This window comes from Gymnogyps californianus, chromosome 2, assembly GCF_018139145.2.
Source record: "Gymnogyps californianus isolate 813 chromosome 2, ASM1813914v2, whole genome shotgun sequence".
NCBI lineage: Eukaryota > Metazoa > Chordata > Aves > Accipitriformes > Cathartidae > Gymnogyps > Gymnogyps californianus.
The window spans coordinates 75,871,899-75,896,352 of record NC_059472.1 but is presented as its reverse complement, the minus strand read 5'-3'; the positions used below and the strand labels follow the sequence as shown (position 1 = coordinate 75,896,352).

Here is a 24,454-nt window from a genome sequence, read left to right as displayed (position 1 = left end):
CAGCACTTACAAAGGGCAGCCAGAAGCCCCTACTTCCACAATCTTCAGAAACCAAGAAGAGGGGGGAATAGCAAAGTGGTACCACAGTGTCATTTGGATGTATTACTAGGGACTGTAGTGTAACATGGCTCTATATCAAGCTACACCCCATAAGTATAAGACTTTTATCATCCAAAATTACAAATAGACTCTGCTGTGAAGATTTGTTAGAGAAACCCACCACGGCACTCCACTTGCTATCCACGCCTGGAAGTGTCAGTGACATAGAGCTGACCAGGACTCAGGGCTTGCCTGTTGAGCTATGATATTCTGATTAAGATGAGCACACTGCAAACAAAATGAGGTGCCTATTTCTCCCAGTGACCTGCACCATCCATCCTCTAAAGTGGTGAGAAACTGAAGTGGTATATAGTCAGAGGAACTGGATTTGCATTCCCCTCTCCCTACTTCTATTACTTTTGGGATATGACTGTGAATATCACTCAAACAAAAAATAGCTTCAAGTACCAGAGAACAGTTTTTACTATAGTTGTGATGTTTTTCCTTGCTTTCTTATTTGGCTAAACAATGACCAGAATGCAATGCTATTAAGCCATTAAATTAAACCCAATTTACACAGCACGCATTTACTTAGTTAATTTTTCTATTCTGTAATTTTTTACCTTTTTAATTTAGGACCGAAGAAAGGTGGAGTTACAAACAAAATCTGAAAAGCGACACAAACCCAGTTTCTAAATTAAGCACGTGAAGGTCATTTTTCTTTGCTTACTGAATGCCACTTCTTCAGAAGCCTCGCTGCTTAAAATGATCTTTGTCTATTAACTTCCCCTAAATACCTTGCCCAACAAAGCCTAATAATTACTTGACACATACTTTCTCTTTAATGAGAGTTAAAGCTTAGGATGACATCAGCCTGTCCTATTTGTCTGTGACTTGCAAGCCAGATGAAGTTTACTTACTAAATGTTGCAACCCTGCCAAAATCCAGGGCTGCATAGAACAGTATGTTCGGGCCCTGATGTCTTGCCAGTTTTCAATGAAGTGCTTGACAGAGACCACATGTGGAGGTCAAGTGATACTATCATGATCTCACCAGATGGTAAGTTGTGGTATTATTCCCAAGGCAGGTAGTATAGTCTGTTCAGAAACAGTTGGCAGGTGATCCATGAACTCACAGCCAGAAGCAACTGGATTATTGCAAAAGATCAAGAACGCTATTGATGATGGTGAAAAGACTATTCCAAGAATTTTTCTTGCACGTAACTCAAGGACTCAACTGTCAAGACTATGTTTTCTTGCAAAAAAACAAAAGGATCTATTTTATTAACTGCTATCTTAAATCAGAAGCCCTCCTGTCAAACAAATCTTGTATTCTTGCATGATTATTATGTGATGTACGTTAAATGGTAAAATACACACTGCAAGCTCACCTTGCTTCGGTTCTTGTAGACATATTAAGGATCACCAGGTCACTCTGACTTTGATGTCAATTCAGAGTTTGTATCTACACAGGTTAGAGTGCAGGACTGGACTACTTTGCAGAGAACAACAGGAAAGCAGACCATGGAGGAGTCTTACAAAATTTTGTAGATTACATTCTCCCACCCCTCTACAGTAACAGCCCATGCAAGTCAAAGTGTGAAACACTCAGCACTTCACACAGTCCAGCCTTCAGTTAAAGCAGGTAAGCAATTTAAATCACTACTGAACTGACACTGCTACTACTTCCTGGACAAAGTTGCAAAAAAACCTATTTCTGAAAATGCAATAAAGCCACACAGTGGACTCCTCTTACGAAGCAGCAGCTTTTTTCCCCAAGCTAAAGAAGTAGTATGCTCCTTTCAGAAAAAGACATAATTTTAAAGCAGACTTTAAAATTTTAAGTTCCTCTGGTGCAAAACCTATTAATTGACCGTGAACTTTATCTGAGTAAAGACAGATTCTCAAAGGGACAGTGTAAAAGCAGTCTTACTTCCCCTTGCACTTCTGAGAGGCTGCACCTTCTGGCTAACATCAAAACCTCCACTGAAATTCTGCACTAATATCCTTGTTCATACTGGCTAACTTCAGAACAAAATATAATCAACTGCACTTAATCACTTTGTGACTGAGAAAGCTAAGATTCCTTTTAATTAATTCATCACACTGGGACACCTTACTCTGTTTAAAATTATGGGACAAAAGAGTCAGAAAATAAGTATATTAATTACAAATTTAAAAAAAAAAACGGGGGACAAAAACTCCTGGAAAATAAGTTGGTTGCCTAAAAAAAAAAAGTTGCCTAAAGTTATGAAAATGCTTTCTGAAATTTTGTTTTTAAAATGGGACACATGCTGCTAGTAAATAAACGTGCAGCAACATGAAGTTGAGCATTAGGAGCTCTAAAGAGGATGGGTGGCGATTTGGACTGAAACGATGGAATTTCTTTAGAAGTATAGAGAAGAAAATTCTGTAATATAATATTAAAATGTAACATACCCTTAACTGATAGTCTTTGAAGATATTGAGAAAGTAATCACTACACTGCATGTATCATCTAGCTGTAGCCTTTGATAACTACTTTAAAAGAATTAACGTGTTTGATTAAGTGTGCATACATCAGAATTAATTTTTAGAGCTGTTTTTCTCACAAAAAGAAGTACAAATTACTTCCTTTCACTAGCAGCTTTTTTGAGCCTTCCTAAATTTGATGCTTTACATGACAGCAAGATAAGCCTTCAGCCATCATTGCACTATTCTCTCTTTTTCTTTTAATTTGGGCCTGCATCACTTATCCAAACTAGAGTGTACTTGCTCAGCTAAATTAAGCATCCAGACTGCACAGCAAACATTATCTGATGTTCTGTCGGCTGGTTTCATGTTTGCCATCTGAGCATTGTTTTGTCAGACATGAAAAGAACAAGTCTGGATACTTCTCATTCAGCTAACTGAATGTCATGTTGAAAGCTCTTTAGGGAAAAATGAACAAATCACCTTCAAATTGGAAATTAATTGTTCTGTGTTCTAATTTCTTAGTCACTTACTGCGGTGTAGGGCATTTTAAGGACCACAGACCTCTTCTGCTGCTCACTCTTGTTTCTACTAATTGGTTCCAGTACATCGTGATAATGGACTCTGCAACAGGATAGCACTAGCCATGTTCAGGTCCAGTGGAAATATTAAATAGATAAAACTTTTCAGGTTTATGACTGGTTACAAAGACAACTGTTTCTATAAAACTTAATGTATGTCATCACAGAATTTCATGTCTGTGAAGGGCAACAGTTGGTACATGGCTTTTTCAACAAAAGGCAATTAACTGAAAGTCATTAAGAAAAGCTCCACCCTTATACATTCTTCTTAAAGAAATATTGCCCAGTCCTTTGGGCAAAAGTGGATAGATCCAGGAAAGCAGCACGCCATAAGAGATCAATTTGACTTGCTATCTCCTGAAAGGTACAAATATGATCATTTGCTAAGCAAAACAATAGCCCCATCACTGCACAAGACAGAAGTGTCCCAACAGTTCCTTCCTCAGAGGACTTGCAATCTAGAGAATATCCGGCATGCACCTGGATCTGATATTGATTTCAAATGGAATGGGAACAAGTCTTTCATGCTGCTTTTTATTTTGTCAGTGAAAGGTGCATGTCCAGTAGAGTGCACTGGACATCACCCATACAGGTCCCAGCTACCTGTAATTTGAGATGCATACCTGCATCTCAATATTTTGAGATGCAGCCCAGGGGGGCTGCAAATATGACCCTCAGAGTCCTGTAGGGCTCTTTGATACTGCTGTTACAGTACTAAGTTTTAACATGTATACCAGGCAAGCTGCTTTAGGGTTCATGCTGGAAAATTCTTATTGCTCATACGATTTACTGGCAAAACTTATGGCCTCATTCTGCAAGTGCAAAGTTTTGCACCTATGAGCACAAAACAAAGAGAGCAATGATTGGAAATAGCAATCAAAGACAGCTGTTTCTGTTTTTAATGAGAGACACGTTGCCTGGTTATCAAATTACCAGTGATAAGAAGACCTAGTGAAGTCATTGAGAATGCTGCCAGTGACTTTCCTGGAGTGGTATCAGATCATATGAGACAAATACTTAGGTAGGAATCTCTTCAGTATTCTCCAAAAATAGCTGTACTGGGCTAGATCAAGGGTTCTGCTCAGGCTTCTGTATCAGACTGTGGCAAGCACCTAGAGGACAGCAGAAGAAAAGGGAAGGTATGTTCAATACTACCTTCTCCCTAATACTTTTGCAGCCACCAACCATTTTCATGTCAGGGACTTCCTGGTGTGGTTTATATTTAAAAATTTGCAATGGATTTATCATCCTTGCAGCATTTGTTCAGTCTCCTCTTGAGCCCATGTAAGCTTTTAGCACCCACATCAACCCTTGGCAAGGAGTTCCACAGATCTACTGCTTGCATGAAGAACCACACTCTTTGGTTTTGTGTGGTTTGCCTGTTTTCTACCAGCTTCAAATGCTCTTGTAATGGCTGGTTGAACAGTCAAATCCCTATCCATAGTCTTCATGCTACTTTTTCAAGATGGAAGAATCATGGTTTACTTAAGTTGTACAGTTGTCTCTGTATTAAGCTACTCCACACGTTTGATCACCCTTGATGCCCTTCCATGAGTCTCTTCCCATTCTGTAATATCCTTCTGAAACAAGGGGAACACTATTGTAGTATTTAAGATGGCATAATAAAGCTCACAATACAGTGGTGTAATAAAGTTCTCTTTTTACCCTCTTTTCCTCTCCTAAAATGCTCTGCATCTGATTTGCTTTTTTGATTGCTCTTGAGCTTTGAGCTGACTTTTTTCAAAGTATGTCTTATGATCCTAAGATCTTCCTAACTGGTTACTGCCAGCTGAGAGACCAGGATTTTACAAGGTATGAGGGAAAATTCAGAGTAGTCTTTTCTCATGTATATCACTTCACACTTACCTACACAGAATTTTAATTGCTTTCACCTGCAAGTGCTGCCAGCACTCAATTTCATAAGGTCTTTCAACATTTGTTCTTCATACTCAGCCTTTGTCCTTATTGTCTGGATAACTCAAGTACCAGCAACAAACTTTGTCACTTTACTGTTTTTTTCCAGGTCACTTCTTAATATGATGAACATGGATCCTCAAATACTCCAAAGCTGTTGCAACATTCCACCGCTAGATGAGCGGATCATTTACTCCTAACCCACGATTCCTCTTTTCTTTTCTTTACTGTCACTTATTTAAGAGTAAGATGACCTTCCTCCTTATGGAATGGAGACTTGGTTTCCTTAAGAAATCCCTGGCGAGGGAACTCGGTGCAAGCTTTGTGGAAACCCAGACAGACTGTATCAACCAAATCACACATATCCATCTGTTTGCTGAATGCGTCAAGAGCACTCTAAGAGAGTTGTAAGGCAGGGTTTCTGTTTTACTAAAGCTACATTTATGCTATTCATTATCTTCACAGAGATGCCAACGAGTTAAATTCTCTATTATATGTCTAGTAATTTTTCTAGTACATAAGCCACATTAGGAGGCTTAAAGTTTTCTTGATTTCCCTCATACTTTGCGAACACCAACTCTACTTACACCTTTTTTCTCTGAATTTCTATATGAAAACCCAAAATGTGGCATCGGTAGCATTTAGCAATACTATTCAGTAATATTTTCTCTATTTCTTTGCTCCACATGGTAGAAAGAGACTTAATACAGATACAGTTATTTTATACAATCTTTTCCATTTCAGCTAGCACTGCAGTCTCCAGTGCATCATCTTGAGAATACTTTGCACAGCTGCTGCTCAGACAAAGGAACTAGAGCGTACTCCTTAGACAAAGGAACTAAAGTGCATTCCTTATCTACGTTATTGGACAAGCTTGATGTTCATTATCTGCCTATGTGGGCAACCCTAACCTGTGAAAAATGTAAAGCAAAGTTGAACTGTTTTACCATCCTAGGAGAATAGTAGGCAATTCTCTGGCCAAAGAGTAAGGCAGTGTTTATGTCAGTGTGGTAAAATAAATGATTTTTATATGTCTTTATGAGCAAAGGAAGAAGACCCCATCATACCCATAAGCTCTCAACATCTATAGAAATGCATAAATGAAGTAAATAAGCTTCTAAATAAAATTTCAAACAGAATGACTGGAATAAAAGCCCCAAAGAGAGACGGATACTAAAAGCCTAATAGAAAGTTTCATAATTACCATGCAGTATTTACAGCCTAGTACATCCAAAGTAAGTGACTGCTACATGAATTCGATGTGAAATACAGAGAAATAGATACAATCTCCATCTTTTTTATCTCTCTCTCTCTGTATTAACACACAGAGATAGACTCAGCTACTCTTTGACCTTATCAAAATACTGCCTCATGCCAATTGTGTAAGAAGTCCCCAGCCTCTTAATCTGGCATCGTACAGCAGCACAGTATGCACTCCAGCACCTAATATCCAAACTCTGACACAAAGATATCTCATACATTCTTGACTACCTGCTGACTTCTTAAAAAAAAAAAAAAAAAAAAAAAAAAAAATTTCTTCTTTAAGGCTTACATAACTTGGGCACCTGAACAGTATTCTGGAGAAAGAGCATCTTTAATAAAGATTCAATATCCCTGCCCTCATCACAAAAATGTTGTCGAGAGAGAACACACATTGCCTGAGAATTCTAACAAGTCTGCCACCAAAACTGGAGAAGATCATAGCTAACACTCATGATATTCTCAGTTAATGAACAAAGACAAAGGGACTTCTAAAAATAATATGCACCATTCACATTTCAGGCCTTCTTCGTGCACAAAAAGAAAATCAAACCAGAACAAACTAAAAAGGTGTACAAACCCCATCATTAAATTCCTTTTAATCAACATTTTAAAAAAAATTTAAAAGTCAGTCAAGTGTTCTCCCTCCTCCTTCGGAACAAATCCTGCTTTCATATCCTGAGGGAACTTACAAAAACCTGAGAAGTGACCTAGAAGATGCAGTATTTTGTAGAAGTTAAAAGACACGTTTTGAAAAACAGCTTTTTCCTACAGCAGAAACTGATTCATTGCATCCTTCCTCAGAATGTGAAAAAAGTATCTGTTATTCTCAAAGGAGACTTCTGGATGCTCCACAGAAAAAAAACAAAGCACAACAAAAATACATTCACAGAACACTTAAGGGAGAAAGGAAATGTGTCATAAGAGAAAGGCTGAGAAGACCTCACCCAGAAGACCTCCGAGTCAAAAGAAACCTCCCTTCCTCTCTGAAAGATGATAAAAAAACCATGCACTCATATCTTGTTGACTTCTAATAGACATTTCTGGCTTAGGTGTAACCTATGAACGGGAGATAACTAATCTGAGTCCATCCACCCTTTTGCTGAATTTTGAGCTCCTTATTAAAACAGAATACAACTGTCAGATGGTCTCCACTATGAACTGCTCATTACCTTTCACCTCATACAGAAGTACAGAAAAAAGTATAAGGTAAAAGAGATGAAAATACCTACAGCATAAGGCTATTCTGCTGCAGTACAAAATCCAACCAACCCCTCCCTCAAATACAACTAGAGTAATTTCTACAAAAGTAGGATCAACCAACCAGGTAAATCTAAAGCAGTTTGAAACTTTTCCTCTCGGGACACAGAACTCTGATCAGAGTGGAGTTTTCACAATAATGAATTACAACAGATGCACAAAGGAATAGGTAGAAGACAGTAAGCTGGTAAGAGTACGGCGCTTATAGAGGTGATCACAGCAGATGTTAATCAAGAGGGTTTTAGACACCTGCCTACAATAAATCTCAGTTCTGTAGGTAACCGTGGTAGATGTTCTCATCCAGCTGTGATTCTTCCGTCCCTCAGCTTCCCAATAATTGCAGTGCCTGTTGGTATTATCATGCCTCCAATAAAATGATGCTTCTGATAGTCCAAGAAAATTTGTGAGGAAAAAAGGCTGTCATCCACACAAACACAAGTTCTTTCTAAGCACTCAGCTGTTTCTCAGAAGGAAAGCCAACTGCAGGAGTATTATTATTTGAAATACCAGATGTATCCGAAACACCCAGGGACAAAGCAGCTTCAAGAAACTTTAACTCACAGGGCACACAGATGGAGAGCTCTACTGATGGCATCCTTACTGACACAGCTGTACATACTAGGAACGTACCTTACTCTACACTGTTCTACAGGATCTGTATTCATTGCTTCAGCGCTTAATTTGCAGCCACAGGGAAATATGTCATTTTGAAAACCTGAGGAGAACAGCAGTAACAGCGTGATTTCATACCAATCAAGATTATCCTTGCAGCCAGCTAACCACAAATCTGTGGCATTAGATTATGCAGAAGTAAGGTGGAAGACTGGTAATCACTTTGTGCAAACATGCAAGAAAGATATCTATACAAAAAAACCTGCTGTGCTGGGGGGACATTAGTGGAAGAAGTGTTTCCTTTGCTCAGATTTTTATATTAACAATCTCATTTTAAACTACTTCTGCAACAGAAGGTGGCATAGTGAAAAATAATATGATATTAAAATCACAGTGGCCAGATACTGAGTTGCTGAGCAACCAGACGTAGCTTCTGACATCTTCAAAGTTCAGAAAACATCAAGCTACAAACTCAGCTTCCTAATTACAGACAGCTGAGCTAACCATTTCTAAAAATCTTGGCCACTGTTTTAAAATACATTTTACTTCTAAAGAAGATAATGAGTCACATTTCCAAGTGGCTTCCAAGTCCATGCCTGTAGCCTACACACATACACATGGGAAATTTGAGAACTGCAAATTCAGGGACTGATTCTGGAAATTTAGGTGAGTCTATGGTTTAATAACGCTTTGAACAAATTTAATATGTTAATTATTATTTCAGTATAATGTTATTCACACATTTCCTTCACTGCCTGTACTTTATTTTTACTACTTAAACATTATTCTGTGGTTCTTGCTGGCAGAACGAATTCCAGGTATGTTTTCACTATATGCTGTGCTCATTTGCAACGTCATTTAAAGTATTTCAGGGTTGCCTGCAGATGGGTACAAATTCAATGGCTTTCAGCAGGATATTTCACTAGAGTATTTCCTCCTTTTGACACACTCTTAATATGCTCATTCGACCAGAGGGGACCTAAGCTTTCAATCACTGGTGTATTCTATTTATATTGGTTTATGTATAAAAGGACAGTGAATAGTACTGTAACACAAATTCTGCTGTGAGAAAGGCATCCCTACCAAAGGCATGAAAATGCTACTAAATGGCTAGGATACCTAACCTAGCGCCCTGTCAGCTCTGTGGCACTCCTATCAATGATAACCAGCAGAATCATAACTCTTTCAAGTGCAATATGCACTGGAACAGGGGAACATATGTCGCAGGAGGCTGCTATCTCCAACAGGAGTACAGAAACACTTGAAAAGGAAAAAAAAAAAAGAAAAACCCTATGTGGTGGTCAGTATTCGAAATCATTAACTAAAATGGCAAAAATAACATTTCCTCTGCATTGCCACATTTTTAATTTCCTTCCATTTAATAAGACATACAGCAAATACTGAAAGTATCTTCTTTATATAAACAAGAAATTCAACAAATTTTTAGTGTACCTTATTTTCTCCAGGAAAGACATGAAAGTCTCATTTTACATTTGTTCATGTGAAAATAATACTCTTAAAGCTGAACTTCTCATTTAGGCATAAAATTGGTCAAAAATAAACTGGAAGTGGGGAGAAAGAAACCTGCCAGCAATGATCTGAGTAAGCCTGTGACTCTCTTTGGCTGCAATATTCCTTTTTATTCATGTGAGTAAGCCTCTTCAATGAATAAGTTATTCTTGGTGAGAAAACATCAGCCTTGATAAAACACTGGGGGCAAGTAATCTGCTCTAAAGGTATGGCCTTGACCAAGAATGGGGAGTCAACAACTGTCCTCAGCAACCCAAGTTTGAGATCTAAATGGAGAGGAGAGGAACATAAGAAGCAGGGCAAAACCCACAGTATGTCACATACATTACTTTGTCTACAGTAACCTCCAGGAAACTATATAAACATGGAAATAAACCTGAAAATTGTGATGGTTTATAATGGAACCTTCTCAAAGTGTGAGGCCAGTTCCTCACCTGCACTAAAAGCAACGATACAATTTTTATTTAAACCCCCTGTCTTGCCATACGACAACTAAGATTAAAATCTATGAAACATGTTAGAATATTGTATCTGTTATATTGCCCTATTCTTCTATTAGTACAGGAATTTGACTGGCTAGTAACAAATCCCAGATGCCTCCTGTTACATCTACATATTATATGAAAGTGCTTCTGTTCTGAAAATCGCAGCAGCTAAAATAGCACACGGCTTCTTTATCACAGTCTACAAGTTGCATTTCTGGCTTCTGGAGTTGACATCACAGCTATTATACAGACGAAGGCACTGAAGAGCCCTCTTCTAATTCTGATGTTGTGTCTAAAAAGCATCATGATTTTGTTCTGAATAAACCACTCCATTTCATAGAAAAGGCTCTTACAGAAAGTCCCTGAGGCCTTCTTTATCATCCCCCCTCACTCCAATTTCTGTATTTCCCCAAACACGCTTAAAAAAAATATAATTATTTTCATAAACTAATTTGCCAGTGCACAACACTCTCAGCTTCCAAAAGACTCAAATACTCAATTCAACAGTTCTTCCAAGAAATGACCCAAACATACTTCTTTTTCTTTTAAAGAGAGGTCACTGAATAAGCCTCTGAGGAGATGTGTTTAATTCTGTCAGACTTCACGTGTGGGTTTTCTATGTGTGCTCTACCTACAATGGCATACTCATACATGTTTTCTCTTACATATTTTGTCTATATAGTGCATACTTTTTGGGGTGGGCACTCAGTTTACACTATGCCTACCGTAAGGTGGCCCCAAATTCTGCTAGCACATCATCTAAAGTGCTGTGACAGAGAACAGAGATTGTCTGCAAAGGGGGCTCAGTTTTTGCTCACCCCCTATGCTGTTTCACTCTACTGTCTGGATGGTGTGGGCTCCGTGTTGCAACTTAAGAAAGGAGGGGACCTCCTTGCTTCTAAAGCATCCAACCTTCTGGATTTCATACTGGAAATGTTACCATACCCTGGTCTTTTGAAGAATATTTTTTTCAAGTTAATTCTCGTTATTCTAAATAGCATCACTTGGAAGATGTTTAAAAAAAACAGGAGGGAACTCTCCAGGGAAGAAATCTGTAGACTCCTTTCTTTGACTCTGCATTCCTTTGCAAACTACTTAGTGCATGTTCAGCACACTCTGAAACATTGCTCAATTGTGCTCTGAACACAAATGAGTATTTTCTGGAGGAGATTTAAAACAGTTACAGAGGGAACACTACCTTTAAACAGACATGGAAAACTAATGATGCTGCACTAAAAAGTAATTAAAGTTACTGCAGGGGCCTTACCCTCAAGGAAGTAAATTACTATAAACCCCACAGAAACAAAAGCTGCAGTAAGGTAAAATTATATTGCAGTAATCCACCTATCCAGAAAAGTGAGTGGAGAAAATCTAAATCTAAAGCATAAATTGCAACACCCCAATCTTCAGACACATGGAAATTTCTGATTGCAACCACTAGGCAGGGAGATGAGATATATATTCCTACAGAATCAGCTCTGCTGTAAAGAAAACTGAATGCCCTGGAGCTTAACAATGGGTTAAAAATAACGGGTTTATTGGGTTGGAAAGTCAAACTACAGGTATTCATAACAGCTACAGTATTCGCTTTTCTATACAACTTTAAGGAACCAGATAGTTAAAAAAGAAATTCTGAAAGTTCAGAATACCACCTTTTTCATTTTCTATTAATGTGCTAGCTTCACTGGAAATAAACATGTTCCCCCTTTGCAGGATCTTCCTGTTAGTAACAGTTGCACATAAATAAAGTTTTCTAAACAAACATCTTATCTTTTTATGGAAGGAAGTCCATTAATAAGGAATTGACGTCCTTCCCTGAAAAAAAAGATCAGTGCTAATGCTTTCCCATAGACTAAAGAAATAAACTTACACCCTGAGATTTTTTACTCTATTTTCACAGCAAACTGGATAGTCTGCATGTAGATAAAATAGAACTGTTTGGGTTTTCTTATAAACAATATCTCTGTTGCTACCTTGCCACATAATACTGAATAATTAATCTCTGCCCTTGGTTTTTGATTGCTTCATGGAACTTGTGTTTCATTTCAACTGTACTCCACACATTCTTGTTTGAACTACAGGGAGCCTGTGAGCAACTTTCAGCCTGGGAACTTCAGAAGCACCCCGTAACTGTTTAATATTTTGACCTATGCAACCATTTTCAGAAAGATGTCCTTTACCCAACAAATGCAGCCAAACAGACTAGCAACTGTGCTCATAATCTACTGTGCTCTTCACTGGCTTTGTCAGCTACACAAGGCATTTCTATTGCCCAAAATTAACTTTGTCATGGAAAATCCTCTGACTCAACCTTCACCTGTTTCCCTTCTTCAAAATGGCTTTTCCTTTAGACTAAGAGAATTTGAAGTTGACACTGTACTGTATGCTACTTGTGATAAATAAAATATTTTTCTCCCAATGGCTTCAGAAAGCCAGCACTTTAATCTATTTGCAACAATGCTGAAAATAGAAATGTTAACACGGTTAAAGAGAGTTCAGATTTTCAGGTTTTTTGTGAAACACAATTTAAAATCTCAGTGCTACACTGCAGGGAGATAAGCCTAAGAGAATGGCAGAATAATAAAGTCTGTGATTATCATACTGGTATAAACTTAAGAGTTATAATGCCATAGTATTTTTGTACTAAAAGATCTATTTATCTTAAACACATTAAACGTTTAACTCTGGGGGACACAGGAAACCTCATCAAAATATTTACAGTAGGAATTTCAAAAGGAAATTTTAAAAAAGAAAGTGCACCAAATGTTGCATGAAAACGTTTCTCTTCAGCTGTGTCTATAAGTGAGTGCTATTTCAAAGGCACCTACTTCAATTTTGAAAGATGCTAAGAATGGGAAAATAAGATTTCACAATCCTTTACCAAGAGTGTACATCAACTTTGCTTACACAATGCTTCACTGAAGAAGGCACTTAACGTATGTCTTAACACAGATAAATAAAAGAGTGACAGGGAGTGAGACTGAGCACTAGACTCCTCCTCCTCCAGTATACTGAACTCAAGATTCCTTCCTGACTCCATTTTGCACTAATACAGTTTGCTTTCCAAAGATCAGTCTGCTGCAGAGGTGAGAAGCCCTAAGCAGGTAGTCGGTCCACATTACACAACCTTGAACGTATTGGTTCCTTGCATTCTTATTTGGCATCCATAGACAGCTTTACACACTGACTTTTATAGTTTACATTTAGAATGTAATACTTTTTGTTGATGGTGGAACCAGAAGTCTTAATGTGCTTGCGCATGTTTAGTAACGTACATACCTGAATGTCACTATAAAAACAAGAATAATTTCCTTTTCCCTTAACTCTATTCTTTTCAAAGGGTTAGGTCCTCAGAAAGGTGTGTCCCCCCCCATTTCTGTTTAATTCTTGACAACTGTATTGCGGAACAGTGACCTTTTTTAAAAGCAAAAACAGAGCACTGTTTTAAAAGGTCACATGGCACAACTCAGAAAGCAGAGCACATTTTCTGGTATCCCACGGCAGCACTGTAAATAGGGATGTAGGCGACAGCCTGACAAGTATCTCGGCAAAACAGCATGCTGAAGATTTTTGTCAGTCATTAGAACTGTCACCCATTTTCCAGGACTGCCCTGGCCAATAAAGATACCTAGTCACCCTATACAATTTCCAGTTTTTCTGCCTTACTTTTTCTTCACCCGCCTTTTAGCATAATGCCTCACAAAACTTTTCTGATTTAGAAAGATTCTTGACACGGGAGAAAGCTTGGGGCAGTCTCAAGAAAGCTCAGTAAATATGTACAAAACTCCAAGACTTTTGATAATTTTGTTTTGTAAGATCAAGAGTTTTGGTGACCTGTAGCTAATGGCTAGCCAAAATATCTGTGAATGACTTGAGCTCTGATGAATGAACTGATGGTAGCCAGCACATCAAGCAAAGAAGCCCATTCTGTGGTGTCACTGTTACCTGCGGTGCTGTCTTTTCTTGTCCACTCATCTCCATGTTCTGCAACGCAGGTGTCACAACTGGTGGAGGAGGTGCTCTGCGCTTTTTCACTTCTGGGTTTGCTGTCATTCCTGAGATGTTACCAAGGGACAGTGATGGACCCAGGCTACCGGAACGAGAATTCACCGAAGGGGAATTTGGTGCTGTGGAAAAACCCTGTAAATGGATTAACATCTTGGATTAACATCACTTTTTAAAAACAATGGGAAAGAAAGAAGAAAAACAAGACACATCTGGTTACCGTTTAAACAATGATATGAATAATCATGCATGTTCCTCTGCCAAACTTGCTGAATTGCAAACTGTAACTTTTGGAAACTTCTAAAGGTCAACTGGAACAAAGCTTACAGGCAGTATTAATAAGTCAGGAGGCATGATGAGCACCTACTCCAGTTTAACAGTAGTATTGATGGGAACACTACCACTGCTTGCTATTTAAAATATAAGCTTCATCAAGACACATGATTACAGTTATCCAAATGCATTTGCAGTTGTATTTAAATTAGAAGTAATACAAATTTCTGAAAGCAAGATTTACTCTTAAATAAGAACACTGTATTAATCACATGCTGTCTGTATCCCAGGCTTGTCTATTTTATTATCAATCTGCCTGATTTACCTGAGTCTTCTCTGTAGATTTACGTAAGAAAAACTCTGCTACTATCAAACTATTTCCAATTTACACGCACAATCAAGCATAATCATTTACAATCTACTGAAAACAACCATTTAACCTGGTCAAAAGAAGTCCTACTGACAGGTACCACTCTGTATTTTAACAGGTCCAGATGAAAGGAGAAGCAGAAACTATTTCAATAATTCCTTAATGTTAAAAATTACTTTAGTTCTCATTGAAAACTTAATAAAATAAATGGAAAAAGTTTCACTGATTTCAGATCAAGGCTTTAATATATTTTTGTATTAATATACAAACAGAAATATATGCAGTCATATAGTAGCAAATCTACAAATAGGAAAGACTAGGAATCATGACTGCTTGAAAATGTGCATTTTTAGTTTAGTTTTAACACTTAAATTCACCATGATTAATTTTTTGAATCTGCTAATAAAGATCTTGCAAAAACTCTTCCCTCAAAACCTGTGAGTCACCTTTCGCTATTTTTAATTAAGAGAAGTTTCCATATTAAATTGAAGATTTTACTTTTTAATTATGAGACAGTCACTTCTTCTCAGAAATAGCTTCTGTGAAATCACAGACTCATAGAATGGTTTGGATTGGAAGGGACCTTAAAGATCATCTAGTTCCAACCCCACTGCCATGGGCAGGGACACCTTCCACTAGACCAGGCTGCTCAAAGCCCCATCTGACCTGGCCTTGAACACTTCCAGGGAGGGGGCATCCACAACTTCTCTGGGCAACCTGTTCCAGTGCCTCACCACCCTCACAGCAAAGAACTTCTTCCTTACATCTAACCTAAATCTACCCTCTTTCAGTTTAAAGCCATTACCCTTTGTCCTATCACTACATGCCCTTGTAAAAAGTCCCTCTCCAGCTTTCTTGTAGGCCCCCTTTAGGTAGTGGAAGGCTGCTATAAGGTCTCCCCGGAGCCTTCTCTTCTCCAGGCTGAGCAACCCCAACTCTCTCAGCCTGTCTTCATAGGAGAGGTGCTCCAGCCCTCTGACCATCTTCATGGCCCTCCTCTGGACTTGCTCCAGCAGGTCCATGTCCTTCTTATGTTGGGGGCCCCAGAGCTGAACGCAGTACTCCAGGTGGGGTCTCATGAGAGCGGAGTAGAGGGGGAGAATCACCTCCCTCGACCTGCTAGCCACACTTCTTCTGATGCAGCCCAGGATGCGATTGGCTTTCTGGGCTGCAAATGTATATTGCCGGGTCATGTTGAGCTTCTCTTCAACCAACACGCCCAAGTCCTTCTCAGCAGGGCTGCTCTCAATCCCTTCTCTGCCCAGCCTGTATTTGGGATTGCCCCGAGCCATGTGCAGGACGTTGCACTTGGCCTTGTTGAACTTCACGAGGTTCACACAGGCCCACCTCTCAAGCCTGTCAAGGTCTCTCTGGATGGCATCCCTTCCCTCCAGCGTGTCAACCGCACCACACAGCTTGGTGTCATCGGCAAACTTGCTGAGGGCGCACTCAATCCCTCATTGGTATCACCAGTGATACTAATCCACCATGAGCTGGAGCAGGATACCTATTCTGGAAGCGCAGGCTGATGACCATGGTTGATAATGCTGTTCTTATCACAACAGAACATGCTATCGCACTTGCAAAACTCACTCATCGAGGACATAAAGCTCCCAGGCAGAATTTTGTCCAAAACCACAGAATACATACTGGCAGGAAACTAAATGCCACCACAAATGCCATCACTTTCCAAATAAAAGACGTAGTTCTTTGAATGTAAGTTCTCCAATCTGACAAGTGCTAGAAAATGCTTTGCCTCAACTGTATGGCTGCCTCATTGTTGTGGTGGCTATGTGGATTTCCGTAGGAGTGTAACTTGCAGTGAATTTGACTCGTGACATGGCATGATAATTCCTTTTCACAAGTGCCAAGAGCAATCTTAGGTAAAAATCAAAACCATGGGGCAGCAAGCTCAAAAAGACAGTTAATTTAATTTTTGGACTGTTGAGGAAGCACTGATGAAGCATAAAGAGCTAAAAAACACAGCAATGCAAAAAGATGTACGTAATACAGGTTCCTGACTGCCTGGTAAAGTTCAAAGTTCTATAGATTCCTGTGAAAGCAACTGAAAATGCTAAATGCAGATAGCAAACTGATTTGTGTCTTGTCCTGCATTTACTATGCATGTGGTAACTATCACAGACTTAAAACTACCAGCTGGACAATTTTGTTATCTTTTATGTTGCACGCTGCACAGCAGACTTCATCTTGGAATAGTATATTTAGCACAAACAGGGCATGTTACCGGTCTTCTCTGGTTAACTAGAGTTTTACTGAAGGATTAAAACAGTATTTGCCACATCTTTTTCATTGCCAGTTTCTCAGAACTGAATAGCATCAATAGCTTCTTCACCTTTCTAGCAAATGAAGAAAAAAGCTCAAAATAGAAGGTGGGGTTTAAAAGATTAGGTCTAATCTTAAAGAAATATACTCTTTTCTTGGCTCTATATCTTGGGCAGTGGAAAAAATGATGCTCTCATCTGTAACCTACAAGTTTTAAGTCATTCTCAGTGCATATTGTACCTGGTTCTATCAAATAAAGTTTGTTTACTCCTAAAGAAGTGACAGGGTTCACAGGATGAAATATAAAGTAGTCTCCTCTTTTCACACACTTATAAAATAACTGAAAAAAATAATTTTAAAGTGTATTCTACAGGTATGCTTTTGTGACTGTTTTAATTCTTTGATTTTCCTTGCTGAATAAAAAGGTTGAGAAATTTTGTTAGGAGATTTAAAGATGTATACAAATAATAAAAAACCTCTAAGATTTCCCTCCCAGCACTACAAATACAGGCTACTGGTAAGAAGATAGGATGTATCCAGTTTTAAATCAATATCCTATTCAATTCTACCTCAAGGTCTTGTGGCTGAAAAGCTATCAGAATCCTTTTCCAGGCAACAGATCACTGTGAAGCAATACGGTGATGAACAACTAAACATTTCAAAGCTGGTTTTTTTTTAAAGCTTGAATTTCCTAACAGAAGATACAGAAAAAAAAAAGTAATACTCACATGACACTATAAATAGTTTATAATAAAAAGACTTTAATGAAAGAAAAAATAAAAACCTTGGAAATCCATCTATGTTTTCTTTTCCAAGTCCAACCTTTGTATCAAGCCCATTATTTACTGAGCGAGCATTTCAAGAATGCTCATGTTAAGACTCTTCCCCTAAAATAAAAACTTGCTACAGCTTCCAGGGGAATGGAATGAGGACAACTTCAAAGTAGTTTTGAAAGCCCCGTCATTCAGCAATGAGAGCTTTGTCTAACTGGAGGCAGACCTTCAAGCCCTCCCATGTGTGTAGTCCTTTTCAGTAGCTTTAAGAGGAAAAAAAAAAAAACGTTGGACACAAACCACTGACACAAGCGGTTTTGGCATGACTTGTCTTTTGTTGTACACCTAATCTAAAGAGGCAACGCCTTACCCAGCTTTCATATTTTATGTTGTGTTAGATGCAGTGCAGCTTCTTTCCAAATCACTGGATTTTGGAGGTTTGGTTTTCAGGCAGGTTAGCAAGGCAACTATTAAGAGCATACAACATTAATTAAGCAAACTTGCAGGGACCTGATATGTACATGCCACTTACACAAACCATCTCTCATTTCTTGTTGTTTTAATTTGTTATCAATGGATCGATTTCAGTGGAATTACTCAAATTACAGCAGTGCAAGTGAGAGGAAAGCCAAGCTCAAGTATTGCAGCCAATATAGCTGGCTAAAATGTCAGCCCTTATCCTCTGTCTCATTTGACAAACAGGTTAGCATGAATGTTCTGCTCAGAACCAAAATCAGTTCCTACAATCTGTGGGTTTTGTAACCACAGTGCATTTAAAAAAAAAAAAAAAGAAAAAAGAAAAAAAAGGAAAAAATCATGTCAGAAAAAGAAAATTCATGGGAATGAATTCTATAAAGAGCTTTTAAAAATGTCTCCCAACTTGTAAAATCATAGTCTTTGGTAGACCACTAGTGTTAGAGCACTTTGCTAGCAGTTCAAATAACAATTAAGCAATGCAAACGAGCAAGAAAAAAGAAATAGTTTCCTCTTCCCCCCCCCCCCCAAATTAAGCCAAAGCAAACCCAGTATGAACACAGATACACCAGCATAGGTCAGCAGTCATGTTAGACTCCAGTGGAGCAAGGGTCTTGAACACGTACTGAACCACAACCATGGACTAAAGTCCATTTCAATGCCATGAAGTAGATGTTGGAAGGAGGCAAGAAACAGCTGCAGTACCTACATATGGTGCCATCAGGTTTCATGGATACATTGTTTCATGTCATACTTGCCAGCTAGTTTTTTCCCTCTCATTAAACTTCTGAAATCTAAGGAACTTTCTTTTTTTCTAATGTACATGATGCTTTCTTTGAGGTTAAGCAGTTTAATTATAGGATTTTTTCCTGCCAGTTCTTCTAGTAGGAAATTCTTCTACTTCTAGCCGAAACCAGGACATAGTTGAAATTTAAGCTTTCAAAGACTTTTTGGAAAGGCAAAGAGCGGCTGTTAAAAACACAGAAGTATGAAGGCTCAGAGTAACGTGGTGACTTAGGCATATCAGTCCCATTTTCACCGGACACTGAGAAGTCAACTTTCTACAAGACTACCAAAGTCCATAGCCTGCTGAACTCAACACAAGCTAGATTAAGAGCCTAAAGCAGAGGCCAGTCTGTGTTCCAATGTCATCAACTTAGAATGCAATTATAAAACATCTTTTGCAAACTACTCCCTTTTCAAGAATGAACAGCAGCTCTGATACCTTATGGATACTTCTGAAAATTTTAATGTTAATATTAATAATGTAAGCTTAATCTATTAAAAATGTAACTGTACTGCTGTGAGAATTCCATTTTACAAAAATAGATGTGTATAAAAATGGAAGTCGGCTTATGTTTGTTTTCAAAAGATATCCCTCATATATAACTCTCTTACCCAAAGCCCTGTTATTAGCATTTCCTTGATTTTCTGATGACACTAAGTGGCATTTAAAGGTCAGCAAGGAAGAGACTGCAGCTTGCCTGTGAGAGTGATTTGACTTCCTGTTCCCTGTCCACACCGGTCAATAAAAATTTTTCAAAATGTCAAGTTCTTTTCTTGTGAGGTTGCTACAGCCAGGCCTTTCTTCCGCAGCTCTTTGCCAAAACTCACATATTTGAGCTCCCAGTCTTGTTATGCAATTTCCTTCTGAGAAGTTTTTAAATCAAAAGTAATCAATTGAGCTGTTTTTAAGCACTCAAAGCACCAGATATATCAGCAAAAAGTATTTTTATAGTTTCCAAAACAGAGACAAAAAATAAGAATGAAAGTATCATAAAAGAATTTTTTTTTTTTTGCAAGTGTACCGTGGGTAAATATGAAAGGTAAGATTTAGAGCAGGCAGACAAATCCATCTACTCAGTTACAGCAAGAATATTTATGCCTGTTGGACATTTAAACTTCATTAATGCAAACTTTTATTGATCTGCTGAATAACACCATAACTGATTACGTTTAAAACGCCAGTCAGGTTATGTCAGACCTACTGCACAAATTGAAGGCAAAGGCTGCTTTTCTTGACATGATACTGAAATTCCTTATACTAGCACTAAATTTGACAACACCGAAACTGAATTAATCCAAGCTCCTGCTTCAAAACTGAAGCATAATAGTGCGGTCACGAGATTGCTTGGAGACATAGCTTAAAAAAAACCCAAAATTGTAACTACTCAGATTTTCCTTTCCAACCAGCCACACTGAATACAGTTTGGTTTTTGTACTCCCTGAAGCACTTGTGATTCTGGTACTTGCATACAGTCTGCAGTCAGAAAGGAAAAAAAAGTTAACCTTTTCCTGCTCTGAACTAAAAACCAATGCATTTTTATCCATTTTATTTTATGTTGCTTTATTATCTCATTGCATTTTGCTATTCGTAGTAAATGATCTGGTCACCCATCACAAAAGAGAAGCAACTATTTCATTTCCACAACAGTAACTTGCACAGGCAGTACAATGCTGATTCTATACGTCTCGCAAGTAGGCTTTCAAGGTGTTACTGTAAAAGTTTCGACTTATACTTTGAAGTCTGTACAACTACAGTGCTATCTTATGCTTGTATAAGTCTATTATAGTATCTAGCTAGCCATTCCAGATCTTGTGGTCAGGGTCCCCTTGGTGGACACCAGAACTTACACAGCCAGAATTAGAAATGCCTAAGAACATTCTCTCTCCTGTGCCCCTGCCAGTTCCCCCTCACCGTGGCCGACCACATTCCTCTCATTTTAGTACAAAGTTTGTTGATCAGAAATCCTAGCAGTGCCAGGTGCAAGGAGGTCACCGCCTTTACAAAGTCATCTACTTTATCTCCCAGCACTGAAGTAGCATGACCAAACTGTCACTGCAGAGGTTACTAAAACCTTCCCATGACACAGGTCCACATCATCCATAATTATGCTGTTTTATTACTTAACTATCCCTATCATTAAAATTTTTTCCTTGTACTTTAACTATAACTTCCCCTCCTAGAAGTTTATCTGATTACTTCTTGTCCTCACCTAGGTAAGGTCACGTGATGTAAAGTATCTCTACAGCTAAGAGCACAACCTTGGTTTCTAGCTCCAACTGATTTATGTTCACTTTGCACCTCCTATGGTGTCCAACCTCTTTTCCAGTAGAAAAGCTGGAAGAACAACCACCCAAGGGAGGGAATTAGAAAAGTGGAAGCCTCCAGGAGAGCAGCTTTCAGAGACAGACTGAGGGGCTTAGATTCACTGTTTGTGAATTTCTAAGTAGGGAACAAGTGTAGGTATTTACTCAAGCCCCATGCACTACACTGAGGACAAAGAGGGTGCCCAACCAGAGAGAGCTTCCAAGAATCTTCTTCAGTTTTTGTTATGCTTCTTGTGCGTGAAGCAATATTGAAAACTCCTCCATTTGAAAATCAGATGGATACTGAATGAATATGGCAAAAATCGCAAATAAGTTGATTACTTTTTTTATGAACAGTCAAATATTTTACTTTGAAGTTTAGGAATATAAACTTTTTACTCAAATCATTAGTAGGTTTGAAAACATGGATTGGGAATACATGCATTCCAGCTAAACTTGAACATGTCTGTAAATTCTTGCAAATGTAAAGAATCGGATGCGGTAAAACCAAGCCTAACTGCTAATATCAATATCACCTACTACTACTACCACCTCCCTCAGTATTCAGCGAGTCTGAGATCACAAATTTAATTTGAGTTCTCCAAAAGTGAATAAACTACCATGGCACATATGAAGCAGTGGAATACAGATCTATGAATTCAACAATGTATACATAATATTTAAGCAACTCAGACTGTCAAATCATTTATACTTTTTCAGGATTTTATGATAGATGTGATTCCTCAATGCTTTGAGAATAGAAGCTTTTAAATCACCTCTGGTGATTTAAAATTCAATGTATTTCCTCCAAATAATTTCTCCTGTTTCCATGTTTCACTCTTCAGGTTTTCCCAAGTGACACTACTCTTCACGCTTAACAAAACCTTTGTCTATTACTGCTACCCAAAATCACTCATGTCAATCTGAAGAAGTCTCCCTGTAGAATGAAGACAGTCACAGTATCAAGAGAAATGAATGCAATGATTTTTTTTTTTCCATCACAGCAATACATGCAGAAAGGGGAAGACAAGCTAACTTGATTTACATTTGTGTGCTTGTATCATCTCTTCTAAGTGACAGTGTGTTTCAAATAAATTCATAGTTTAAAAAAAAAAAGTAGCATCCCAACAGAATTAGCAAAAATAACCTTTCTTGACAGGAGAGGGTAGACACTACCCCTTCTGAATGGTGGGACAGACGAAAAGAAGGCAGAGCCATGTCTTAACAACTCAGAAGGTGGGGGCAGGCAGCATGCTGCCTGGTGCTGATGAGAACACCAAAGTGTATAAATCAGTGTTTGGAAGGCACACATAAATCATTTGTGTCCTCTCCTATCAATCTGGACACTGAAGTCATTGCAGTAACCAGCCCACACGTATCCTGTGGACCTCGTGAATCAGAGCTGAGGAACTTGTTAAAAAGAAGAGAAACATATCTTCTTTGATTCAGAGCTGTTAGCATTGACAAGTCAGGCTCAACTCAATGCAGTGAAAATACACTTGCTACAAATCTTTCTAATGCATAATTTGTTTAATTTCTGTCACTGTGTGTCCTATGAAGGAGGAAAAATTGTTTTGCTGAAATCTGAGCTATTTAGCCACAAATGAAAGAAACTTAGCTTGCTAAACATTCTTTTCTGAACGTGATCGGCAAAGCAAGTAGGTGTATGTCCAAAAAAGCAAACTTCAGCTCATAACCACAAAAGTCAATATATTTTCCACTTAATATTCTGCTTTTCACCAGATTCTCAATTTCCAGACATACAGCTAAAAAGCTATGAAACATAAAATTATTGGAAGATATTTCAACATCGGTACAAATCCAATGACATCCATGAAATAGTCACAAGCTTCAGCACGTGTGCGTTACAAGTATCTTTGTAAGTGGATATACTAAAACCATCATGTTTTTTAAAAAACACATGCATGTCCAATCCCTTAAAATGCCACATTAAGGTGACAGACACATCACAGAGAAATCATAGACATATATGCACAAGCTTCGCGAACATGGCAACTTCCTTCATGCCCTTGTGCTATGCACCTGATACCATCAGGCTAAATGATAGCACATAAAGCATGGTTTGTTTGTTTGTTTGGTTTTTTTTAACTTTCTGGATGACAGATGCATTTTGAATACCCCTAAAAAGTAAATACTCTTGCTTTTGTTTTGGATATGTAAACCCTAGTGAGACAAATCCATCATTAACACAGCATAGAAAACATTTCTGCATCGGACATTTTCTATGCTACTTAGTAGTTCAATGGAACATCGCTGTCCGTCATTTGGGTGGGAGGTAGGAGTGCAGGCTGCAGACACAATCTGAAGTGAATTCCAAAGTCAAGCTGAACTGCGGGTGACAGTCAGGGATGCTGGCAGATGCTTACGATAACGTTTGTTCGCATTTCATACAAGTGTAGAATGATTTATCTTGACTTTCAGAAGTGTGTGGACAACTTTGTGTCTCATTTGCTAGAATGCTGTTTTTTTTTTTTCTTAATATCGTTTTGGGAAAATACTAGAATCAATTTATATATAAAATGCACCCTCTCAGGGCTGATTTAAATCTTTCTGGTTAGACTGCTAAAAACTTATCTTCCACAAGTCCAATTCTTTTTGTCACAGCACACTGTCAAAATGTGTCAGCCTATAAAAAAAAGACCATATTTTAAAAATAGATTTTTCATAACTGTCAAAAATACAAATATGTAAAGGCAATATGGGGAGAAAGATTAAATTCAAAATATTCCCAAAAGGGAATGGCTAACAAAAAACAGGTAGTCAGCAAATTCAGCTACTCACATCACTAGTAATTTTTTGGATAGCTATGTGCATATATGCTAAGTAAGCGTATAATTACCTGATAGTGCAATAGATAGATGACAAAGAAAAATTTTTGTCACGTACTATGCCAGACCAAAAAAACCAGAAGAGCTAATCTAAAGAAAAGGAAAGGGTTATCTATTCAAGACGAAATGTCTCACCAAACGGAGACAGAAGATGGGCTTGTAACGAGAGATGTGCAGGGAGTTCAGTGAATTATAAAAGGAAACGG

General features: G+C 38.2%; 1 protein-coding gene across 1 annotated transcript in view; it reads right to left on the bottom strand.

The window, feature by feature from the left end:
• The window catches only part of COBL (cordon-bleu WH2 repeat protein), a 157,193-nt gene that overhangs the window by 54,866 nt on the left and 77,873 nt on the right, over window positions 1-24,454 (bottom strand). Inside the window, 1 exon segment of the mRNA XM_050890877.1 lies at window positions 14,077-14,271. Coding sequence (XP_050746834.1) covers window positions 14,077-14,271 — 195 coding nt within the window.